The 12261-nt window shown below is 36.7% G+C and overlaps 1 protein-coding gene across 1 annotated transcript in view; it reads right to left on the bottom strand.

Annotated features, from left to right (window-relative positions):
• MTX2 (metaxin 2) overlaps window positions 1–12261 on the bottom strand; it is a 252854-nt gene that overhangs the window by 133872 nt on the left and 106721 nt on the right. The window contains exon 3 of the mRNA XM_053698486.1: window positions 840–886. Within this exon, the coding sequence (XP_053554461.1) occupies window positions 840–886 (47 nt within the window). The remainder of the gene's footprint in view (window positions 1–839; window positions 887–12261) is intronic.

The following is a 12261-nucleotide window of genomic DNA, read 5'->3' as shown; positions in this document are numbered from 1 at the left end:
TTTTAAAGTTTCATTAGTTGTTTGAATAGTGACAAAATAAGTTTAATGTTTTAATGTCAATAAAACAATGGGAGCCGACACGTCATAACTTGGGTAACTTTGTATCCTGTGGCAAATTAGGGGCAGTTATAAATAGGTCAACTAGAGTGTGCAGTATAATGCAGCGTTTTTTAACTCTACAATTCATCATTTTATATTAAAGGGACATGAAACCCATTTTTTTTTTCTTTCATGATTTAGAAAGAGCATGACATGTTAAACAACTTTCTAATTTACTTCTATTATCTCATTTGCTTCCTTCTCTTGATATTCTATCTAGATAGGCTCAGGAGCTGCTGATTGGTGGCTGCACATAGATGCCTCGTGTGATTGGCTCACCCATGTGCATTGCTATTTATTCAACAAAGGATATCTAAAAAATGAAGCAAATTAGATAATAGAAGTAAACTGGAATGTTGTATAACATCGTATTCTCTATCTGAATCATGAAAGAAAAAAATTCTAAAAATGAAAACCATGATTTAAATGGATTTAAATCTGCCTTACTGGCTAAAGATTTAAATCAATTTGATTTAAATTAAATCCACAACGTTCAAAATGAAGTTTTGGAGAACATCCTCGGTACCTTCCCTTTGTTCTCCTTACCTCTTTACCCCTCCCTTTTATTTTTTTTCAAGACCTTCTATGGAAATGTTTGAATTGTTACATTGTGCTGTGTTTTTTTATTTACTTTATTAAACTGAAATAAAGAATATTTCAATGAAAAAAAAAAAAAAGAGGTACATATTTTAAAAAAAATGTAAATGCTAAGGTACTTTAATTTAAAAAGAAATCATTACCTGAACGGCAAGACAAGATGCATTGTCCGACAGCAAAACCTGTTCACCTGAGAGACAGTGGAAACAAAAATACAATTAGGATTTGTTGCAGAAAATCTTTATTAAAGCTGTTTTTTATGGTAAGTGAATACTTAAACTTTTGTTCCTGTCTGTGTTCTCCCCAGGTCCTTTTTAATGTGGCTGATTTTACCGACCACCAAGGTAAAATTTTAGCCAAAAATAAGCTAAAATCATGTAATTTTACATTTTTTCAATGTTTGTTCCTCAATTTATCATTAAAGGGACATAAAGCCCAATTTTTTTCTTTCATGATTCAGATAGAGAATACAATTATAAACAACTTTCTAATTTACTTCTATTATCTAATTTGTTTAATTCTCTTGGTATCATTTGTTGAAGTAGTAGCAATGAACTAATGGTTTGTAACTGAACACATGGGTGAGCCAATCACAATTAATAAATATATGCAGCCACCAATCAACAGCTAGATCCTAGGTTCTCTGCTGCTCCTGAGCTTACCTAGATAAACCTTTCAGCAAAGGATAACAAGAGAAGGAAGCAAAATAAATAATAGAAGTAAATTAGAAAGTTGTTTAACATTGTATGTTCTACCTAAATCCTGAAAGAAAAATTTTGTGTTTCATGTCCCTTTAAAGGGCTAGTAAAGTCCAAATTAAACTTTCATGATTCAGATAGGGCATGTAGTTTCAAACAACTTTCTAATTAACTTTTATCATCAAATTTTTTTTGTTCTCTTGTTATTTTTAGTTAAAAGCTAAACCTAGGTAGGCTTATATGCTAGTTTGACTGCCTTTTATCTAAATGCATTTGACCGTTTTTCAGCTAGAGGATGTTAGTTCATGTGTTTCATAAATATAACATTGTGCTCATGCACGTGAAGTTATTTAAGAGTCAGCACTAATTGCCTGTAATGCAAGTCTGTCAAAAGATCTAAGATAAGGAGGCAGTCAACAGAGGTTTAGATACAAGGTAATTACAGAGGTAAAAAGTATATTAATATAACCGTATTGGTTATGCAAAACTGGGGAATGGTAAATAAAGGGATTATCTAACTTTTTAAACAATAACATTTTTGGTGTTTGCTATCCCTTTAAACATGTATTTAAAATTATGCAATTAACTTGTGCTTCAGATAGTATTTTTTTTTATCATATTAGAAAGTATTACACAGCCCTCACCCGCTACTTTATAAAGCCACCCAGTCTGCACTTTTTTCTGTGGAGATTTTATAATATATAAATCCACAGCAGTTTAAACACTGCTTTGTAAACACACTAAAGTTACTCAAACAGCTTCAAGTTCTTCGAAACCAAAAAAACATAATTTATGCTTACCCGATGAATTCATTTCTTTCATGGTGAGAGTCCACGATTCATTAAACCTGGGAATTACTCTTCCTTACTACTAGGAGGCGGCAAAAATCCCCAAACCCTTAAAATGAATGTCAAGTCACGGTCACCCCTCTTCCTCATCTTGTTAATTAACGAAAATAAACGTTAGTTTAAGTCATCAATTTTTTATAATTTAAGAATAAACCATAATCGAAGGATTTATAACCCTACTTCGCTTACTTTCTTCCTCCACCCGCCATCTTGTCCCTCGTATCTAATTTGATTGACATTGCCTTTAACGAATTATAGCTCATACCCCGTGGCGTCCAGCCCCTTTGTGCACACGTAACGCGATCAAACTGCGCATGCGTTCCCTAACAAATCGTCATTGACAATCCATGCTCGTTCACGTGTAGCGCATGCGCAAACAGTTCCTAACACCTAACGCATGCGCAATGTCTACCTGTCAACCGCGATCCCCCGCCGCAATCCCTAATAAAGTGTTTAACCCCTAAACCGCCACTCCCGGACCCCGCCGCCACCTACAATAAAAGTATAACCCCCTAATGTGATCCCCCTACACCGTCGCCAGCTATATTACATACCCCCTAATGTGAGCTCCTACCCTGCCGCCATCTACATTATCTACCCCCTAATGTGAGCCCCTTACACTGCCGCCAGCTACATTAAACTACCCGCTATTGTGAGCCCCTACCCCGCCGCCATCTACCTTACTTACCCCCTAAAGTGAGCCTCTACCCCACCGCCATCTACCTTACCTACCCCGCCGCCATCTACCTTATCTACCCACTAAAGTGAGCCCCTTACACCGCCGCCATCTACCTTACCTACCCACTAAAGTGAGCCCCTTACACCGCCGCCATCTACCTTACCTACCCCGCCGCCATCTACCTTATCTACCCACTAAAGTGAGCCCCTTACACTGCCGCCATCTACCTTACCTACCCCGCCGCCATCTACCTTATCTACCCACTAAAGTGAGCCCCTTACACCGCCGCCATCTACCTTACCTACCCACTAAAGTGAGCCCCTTACACCGCCGCCATCTACCTTACCTCCCCCGCCGCCATCTACCTTACCTACCCACTAAAGTGAGCCGCTACCCCGCCGCCATCGACCTTACCTACCCCCTAAAGTGAGCCCCTACCCCGCCGCCATCTACCTTACCTACCCCCTAAAGTGAGCCCCTACCCCGCCGCCATCTACCTTACCTACCCCTTAAAGTGAGCCCCTTACACCGCCGCCATCTACCTTACCTACCCCCTAAAGTGAGCCCCTTACACCGCCGCCATCTACCTTACCTACCCCCTAAAGTGAGCTCCTACCCCGCCGCAATCTATTTAAAAAATATTAACCCCTAATTTAATCCCCCTACAGCGCCGCCACCTATATTAAACACATTAACCCCTAATCTAATCCCCCTACACCGCCGCCAGCTATATTAACCCTAATTATATTAGGGTTAATATAGTTAATATAGTTATTATATTATATATATTAACCCTAATTATATTAGGGTTAATATAGTTAATATCGTTATTATATTATATAGATATATTAAGTATAATAACCCTATCTAACTCTAACATCCCTAACTAAATTCTTATTAAAATAAATCTAATTAATATTATTAATTAAAATATTCCTATTTAAATCTAAATACTTACCTATAAAATAAACCCTAAGATAGCTACAATGTAATTAATAATTACATTGTAGCTATATTAGGGTTTATATTTATTTTACAGGTAACTTGGTATTTATTTTAACTAGGTACAATAGCTATTAAATAGTTAATAACTATTTAATAGCTACCTAGTTAAAATAATTACCAATTTACCTGTAAAATAAATCCTAACCTAAATTACAAATACACCTACACTATCAATAAATTAAATAAACTACAAATATCTAAAATACAATTAAATAAACTAATCTAAATTACAAAAAAAAACCCACTAAATTACAAAAAATAAAAAAAAGATTACAAGATTTTTAAGCTAATTACACCTATTCTAAGCCCCTTAATAAAATAATAAAGTCCTCCAAAATAAAAAAAATTCCCTACCATATTCTAAATTAAAAAAGTTAGCTCTTTTACCTTACCAGCCCTTAAAAGGGCCTTTTGCGGGGCATGCCCCAAAGAAAACTGCTCTTTTGCCTGTAAAGAAAAACACAATACCACTCCCAACATTACAACCCACCACCCACATACCCCTATTCTAAACCCACCCAACCCCCCCTTAAAAAAAAACTAAACACTACCCCCCTGAAGATCTCCCTACCTTGTCTTTACCCAGCCGGACAGAACTCTTCATCCGATCCGGGCGATGTCTTCAATCAAGCGGCAGAGAAGTCTTCTTCCATCCGGCGATGTCTTCAATCAAGCGGCAAAGAAGTCTTCTTCCATCCGGCGATGTCTTCAAGCAAAGCGGCATCTTCAATCTTCTTTCTTCGCTCCTCCGCCGGGGAGCATCCATCCGGCACAAAGACTAAACGAGGTACCTTTAAATGACATCATCCAAGATGGAGTCCGTCGAATTCCGATTGGCTGATAGGATTCTATCAGCCAATCGGAATTAAGGTAGAAAAATCTGATTGGCTGATTGAATCAGCCAATCAGATTAACTTGAATCTGATTGGCTGATTGAAGGTACCTTATTCCTCGTTCAGTCTTCGTGCCGGATGGATGCTCCGCGGCGGAGGAGCAAAGAAAGAAGATTGAAGATGCCGCTTTGCTTGAAGACATCGCCGGATGGAAGAAGACTTCTTTGCCGCTTGATTGAAGACATCGCCGGCTGGAAGAAGACTTTTCTGCCGCTTGATTGAAGACATCGCCCGGATCGGATGAAGAGTTCTGCCCGGCTGGGTGAAGACAAGGTAGGGAGATCTTCAGGGGGGTAGTGATAGGTTTATTTAAGGGGGTTTGGGTGGGTTTAGAATAGGGGTATGTGGGTGGTGGGTTGTAATGTTGGGGGGTGGTATTGTGTTTTTCTTTACAGGCAAAAGAGCAGTTTTCTTTGGGGCATGCCCCGGAAAAGGCCCTTTTAAGGGCTGGTAAGGTAAAAGAGCTAACTTTTTTAATTTAGAATAGGGTAGGGACATTTTTTTATTTTGGGGGGCTTTATTATTTTATTAGGGGGCTTAGAATAGGTGTAATTAGCTTAAAAATCTTGTAATCTTTTTTTTATTTTTTGTAATTTAGTGTTTGTTTTTGTAATTTAGATTAGTTATTTAATTGTATTTTAGATATTTGTAGTTTATTTAATTTATTGATAGTGTAGGTGTATTTGTAACTTAGGTTAGGATTTACTTTACAGGTAAAATGGTAATTATTTTAACTAGGTAGCTATTAAATAGTTATTAACTATTTAATAGCTATTGTACCTAGTTAAAATAAATACCAAGTTACCTGTAAAATAAATATAAACCAGAAAATAGCTACAATGTAATTATTAATTACATTGTAGCTATTTTAGGGTTTATTTTATAGGTAAGTATTTAGATTTAAATAGGAATATTTTAATTAATAATAATATTAGATTTATTTTAATAAGAATTTAGTTAGGGATGTTAGAGTTAGATAGGGTTATTATACTTATATATATATATATAAAACGATATTAACTATATTAACCCTAATATAATTAGGGTTAATATAGTTAATATATATATATAATATAATAACTATATTAACTATATTAACCCTAATATAATTAGGGTTAATATAGTTAATATAGCTGGCGGCGGTGTAGGGGGATTAGATTAGGGGTTTATGTGTTTAATATAGGTGGCGGCGGTGTAGGGGGATTAAATTAGGGGTTAATATTTTTAAAATAGATGGCGGCGGGGTAGGAGCTCACTTTAGGGGGTAGGTAAGGTAGATGGCGGCGGTGTAAGGGGCTCACTTTAGGGGGTAGGTAAGGTAGATGGCGGCGGGGTAGGAGCTCACTTTAGGGGGTAGGTAAGGTAGATGGCGTCGGGGTAGGTAAGGTAGATGGCGGCGGGGTAGGGGCTCACTTTAGGGGGTAGGTAAGGTAGATGGTGGCGGGGTAGGTAAGGTAGATGGCGGCGGGGTAGGGGCTCACTTTAAGGGGTAGGTAAGGTAGATGGCGACGGGGTAGGTAAGGTAGATGGCGGCGGGGTAGGGGCTCACTTTAGTGGGTAGGTAAGGTAGATGACGGCGGGGTAGGTAAGGTAGATGGCGGCGGGGTAGGTAAGGTAGATGGCGGCGGGGTAGGTAAGGTAGATGGTGGCAGGGTAGGTAAGGTAGATGGCGGCGGTGTAAGGGGCTCACTTTAGGGGGTAGGTAAGGTAGATGGTGGCGGGGTAGGGGCTCACATTAGGGGGTTATAGATTTAATATAGCTGGCGGCGGGGTCTGGGAGCGGCGGTTTAGGGGTTAATAACTTTATTAGGTGGCGGCGGGGTCCGGGAGCGGCTGTTTAGGGGTTAATACATTTTTTATTGTTAGGATAGTGAGGGGGGATAGCGGATAAAGGGTCAGACGTGTCGGGCACACATGCGCATATTAACAGCTGTTTCAAAACGCATGCGCAAATTGTTGTCTCCTCAGGAGCGCGCTTCAAGCCTACGTAAGAGAGCAGGAGGGACTGCTCTATAAGCAATACCGGAAGTCAAGGATGGGAGGAGTTGGCGTTCAAGACGTAGATAAGTTATAAAATAAATTATAATATCACAAGATGCTTATTTTCCAAAATAAACATTGCGGTTTACATTGCAAGTATATTAGGAATTAATAATGTTCATTAGAAAGCATATGATTTACATTCACTTTAAGAGCTTTATATAACCCCAGTATAACGTATAGCCAACCAAATTTAGGTAAGAAAAATGAATGAGCCATAAAAGGAGAAGGGAAAAAAGATGTGCTAAAGAAAACACTAAACCCAGAAACAAAAGGGTGGGTCTCGTCGACTCTAACAACCATGAAAGAAATGAATTTATCAGGTAAGCATACATCAGTTTTTCTTTCATACAAGTGGCGAGAGTCCACAATCTATATATTCTGGGAACTAATACCCAAACTGTGGAGTCCACAAGTAAAAACATGAAGGAAGGCTTTTAAAAAGCATAAAAAGCTGAAAGGGACAATACCTGTGATGACGTCACACACATGTTATCCAACCAACTGAAAATGTGACAGAAGGTGAGAGTATAGGCCAAATAAATCTTTGTGCACTGCTGGAATTATCAGATGAGTATATCAATGAGCATATGAACCTGCACTAGCACACACATATGATTGCCTGATTAGAAGCATGATAAATTAACATATTTCCAAATTGCTTGGAAGGCCGGGAACATACTGTTATACAGGAACAGAGCTCTGATTTATCTATTCATTCTCTATGTTTCTTCTTAATTATTGTTGTAAGTTGGCCCACCATCACCAAAGCACATATTTCTGCTCTTGAAATACAATACAGTATTCTAAAAAAACTCTTTCCCGAGACTGAACACAAGTAAAAAAAAAAAAACAGTAGACTGGTATGACCCTATTTAGGGAGTTCTCTAGCAAACACAATTATTAACAATGTTTACTAAAATGACTGGCAAAAAAGTTCTTAATCACTAGATGTTAATATTATTCAAGTTAAACTAATGTGGCCTAGAAGAAAGCTTCTTCCATCCACCAAACTATTGATACCTTCCACGTGCTTTCTTCATAGAGTTCTCAATCAGATATGTAGTTACTCTTTTATAAAAGGAAGTCTAAATCCATCCGTTCAATAGTCTTCATAAGCATATTGCAGTTCCCAATGAAGTACACTGTTACTATTCAGTCTGTTGTCAGGTCCTCAATGTCTTACTTAAAGGGACAGTCTAATTCAGAATTGTCATTGTTTAAAAAGATAGCTAAACCCTTTATTACCCATTCCCCAGTTTTGCAAAACCAGCACGGTCATATTAAAATACTTTTTACCTCTGTGATTATCTGGTATCTAAGCCTCTGCAGACTGCCCCCTTATTTCTGTTCTTTTGCATTTTATCAGTGCTTACTCCTAGTTAACTCCACGGGAATGAGCACAATGTTATCTATATGGCACACATGAACTAGCGCTTTCTAGCTGTGAAAAACTGTCAAAATGCACTAAGATAAATGGTAGAGCATACCATTTTAAACAACTTTCCAATTTATTTCTATTATCTAACTTGCTTAATCATCTTGATATCCTTTGTTCAAAAGTATACTTAGGTAGGCTCAGGAGGTGCAGATAGCTCCCAGTAATGACATGCTGCTCCATCAACAAAGGGTGTCAAGAGAATACAGGAAAATTGTCAACAGAAGTAAATTGGAAAGTTGTTTAAACCCATTTTTTTTTTCTTTCATGATTTAGATAGAGCAAACATTTTTAATGTTATACGAAAAAAAGGGGGGGTATCAATGGCACTACCGTATGACGTTATTCAATATGACTATACCCTCATTTTATTAAGTACTTCCTAGCATTGAAGAGTATGTGTTAAAACTATTTATATAAGAATGGTATGTATGGGCTAAGATAAATATGATTAAATCTGTGTATATAATACCAGCTAATTGGGGTATTATCCAGCTAACTCTACCGATTGTAGAAATTCTTAGCAAATTCAGCTATCAGCCTTACAAATAACCAGAATTTCTGGAGAATACTGAAACATTACAATCTGTACTAATCACACTGACATTTGATACCCAAGTGTAATCTTGGTTTCAGTACTGGAACGGTGGAGTGGAATCAATCCACTAATTCAGCTACTAGCATCACAGGTGACCTTATTGTGAGGCAAGCTATAAATACCACAGTATGCACAAAATCCATTGATATATGATATAATTTAGCTGCCAGCCTCACAAATAACTTGATTTTTTTGGGAAATGCTGAAATATTACAATATTACAGTATGCACTAATCACACTGATATTTGATACCCAAGTATAATTGTGTTCTCACTTTGGGAAGAGTGTAGTGGAATGAACCCATAAACTCAGCTACCAGCATCAAAAGTGACCTTATGGTTAGGCAATCCTGGAATACCCAAGTATGCATAAACGCACTGATATGTGACACCCAAGTATATATTAAACATATTGACCACTGCCAATTTTTTGGATACTCAAGTATGCAATACATATACTGATCTATAACTCTTTGTAATGAACTAATCTTATTGATATTAGTTATTTGTACAAATAGTTATTATACTCTCACAATCTATTAGGTTCATAGGTGTTATTTTCTAATACAAGTGAAGTTTATTATGTGATTTGGATTTAACATTTCATTAGATCCAAGAATTCTCACATATATAAATAACATATTTTATATACATTTGAACCTATTGAACCACAATTTGAGACATAATATTTGTACTATATTATCCTATTGCGAGCAATTGTTTTTAAATTGCACATCCCTTAATTTTAACTCCATTTTTTATGTGTTAAAAATTAAAAGTTATGTTTTATTCACGCCAGAGATCTTGCGATTCCATTTGTTGATCACTTCAAATTTCAAGTATTATTTGAACTCTATGCCTACTATGAGTGCTATAAGTGTATTCTAGAATGGGACTCATCCCATTCTTTTTTTGTCTCTAATATTTTTAATGTTATAAGCTATCCCTGAATATGATATGTAGTAGCAATCCATTCTAGAAACCAATAAAAAGTGAGTGCAGCATTACTATTTATGATGGAATCTTCTTCCTTTTAACAATTATGGTACGTTTGCTAAGTTGTGGAGAAATCAAGGGTGGCAGCAGTTTCATATTGATTTTTTATGGTAACGGACTATTATATTTGGGGTAACAGACAATTGTTTGTGCAGGGCCCACAGCCTAAAGATAAGCTGATTGGGTAACAATTTCTGGAACAGCAGCTTTAATCCAAGCAGCATTGCTTATAAAATAGTGCTATTGTAACCATTCACCTTTATGCTGATTTTACAAATGCACTGACAAAAGCAATATTTTGACGGCTTTATTCATACTGATGTCCTATCATATTGTAAAATTAGATAGATGATAGATCTGGAAAAGACTTGCAAAAGAGAAAAACTTGCTAGCCTACCTGAAATTTAAAGTGATGGTAAACTGTGATTTAACCACATAGCTTTCTGTTTTCTTTATGGAGGCTTCCTAAACTGTTCCATGCATGTGCATTTTTGTTACAAAAGGGAGTCAGCAATCTGCACATGCACAATTTGTTTATCTCACTACACTACAGAAAATGAAATGCAAAGGGGGAGGGGGGAAGGGGGTAATGACATATTTTACAATAACAAAGTAAAAAAATACAGCTGATTGATTAAAAATCTTACAGGAACTAAACGGTAGGTTATGAAGTTTAATTTTCACTTTAATCTGTTACTTATTCATTGTAATCTGTTACAAATCCAGGACTATAAACTAGTGGAAATTGCCAGCTCTATATGATCTCACTTGCACATTTTTAGAATAACATCAAATGGAAAAGTCATTTTCTTGGTTCACCATAGACACGTGAAATGCAAATTATCGTCAAAGATTTTGTTCTTGGTCTATGCACAAAGAGGGTTTTTCCTGTTTGGTTGGGTCAAATCAGACTACACTGGGCAATACAAATCAAATCAACGATGCCAAAAACAAAATCTTACAAAACTGATATAAACCTAGGTTGGCTTCATATTTTAAAATGGATTGAACATTACATTGATCTAGGATCGTTTATATTGATACAACCCACATCACTGTTCTGATCATCTGGTATGAAAAACTCCATCAGTATAAAACACATAAAATCTATTTTGTTGTTGTGCATAATACAATCATACAGTAAAACTATATATCTTAGTAATTAACTAATTTTTCCTTTGTTAAAACAAGCTAATATCAACCACAAGATTCATACCCTTAAAAATATCACCGCAGTAGTTTTTGCTGTAGCTTTATCTAAAACATTCTCTCCATTCCAATATAAAAAAAAGAATATTTGAAAGATACAGAAATCTTTTTTTTTTTATGCATATATGTTAATAATTTGAGAAAAAAAAATAGAAGACTGCATCTTATTATTATGACATAGCCACATATAAACACAGCTACATCTGAAGAGATCACATTAGGATATATATGTCAGCCCCTTTGTTAATGTTTTCTCAAGAATTATATATTTTGGTTCTTTGTGAAATTCAGCATCATATAAAACTAGCTTGCAGCTAATATTGCAAACAGTGTTCAAGCCCGTCAAACAAAAGAAAGATGACAAGATCACCGCAATAAAAATTCCATGCCTAAAAGACTATCGGATTCCATCTATTAGTCTTCATTACTTTGCAGCCTTTTGACAATAGTAGCAGGCTGCAGGTTCCCAAATGTGGGCAATAATGTAATCTGATGATATATGAAGAGCTGCAAAAGGAAGCATGGACCACTTCAGCCAATGTATTTTAACAGCCCTTACTGTAGCAGCCCCCCCGCCCCCTCCTATTAACCATGACACATCCAATGTGTGCTGTCTCAGCTTTTCTGTGCTGTTACCATAGCAACGCGACCTGAATACTCTAACATTTTATATCACCATCTGCAACCCGATGACCGAATCAATAAAAGAAACACACATGGTTTTGAAAATTATTTTTAAGACTACTCTTGAAATAATTACAAAAAAAATGCACAAAATGTGGAACAGTGCTCAGATTTTCAGACAGCCAAGAAAAATGAAATATTCACCTGGAGAGAAACGAACATCAATGCTAATATGTTCTCTGACAGCCCATTGTGAGCTAGCCACAGTGGCCGACTAACAGCAGGAAGGACCACTGACCGATAACTTCAGATGCACTCTGCTTCTAGGCATGGCTCTGGGGGGCATAAAGCAGTACTGCAAGCATGTTCCATTTGACCCCCCAATTTCCCTAAATCATATACGGTTAGTGTCTAAATGATGCCTTCATATGGCTACTTGACGTTATAGTGAAGAATTCGGTATCATTTCATACTATGTCTTTATCACTCCCCATATGTAACCACATGACTCATACATAAAATTCTAAATTTAATTTT

Source organism: Bombina bombina, chromosome 1 (assembly GCF_027579735.1).
Source record: "Bombina bombina isolate aBomBom1 chromosome 1, aBomBom1.pri, whole genome shotgun sequence".
Lineage (NCBI taxonomy): Eukaryota > Metazoa > Chordata > Amphibia > Anura > Bombinatoridae > Bombina > Bombina bombina.
Note: the sequence above shows the minus strand (reverse complement) of the source record. Positions and strands in the feature narration are given on the sequence as shown.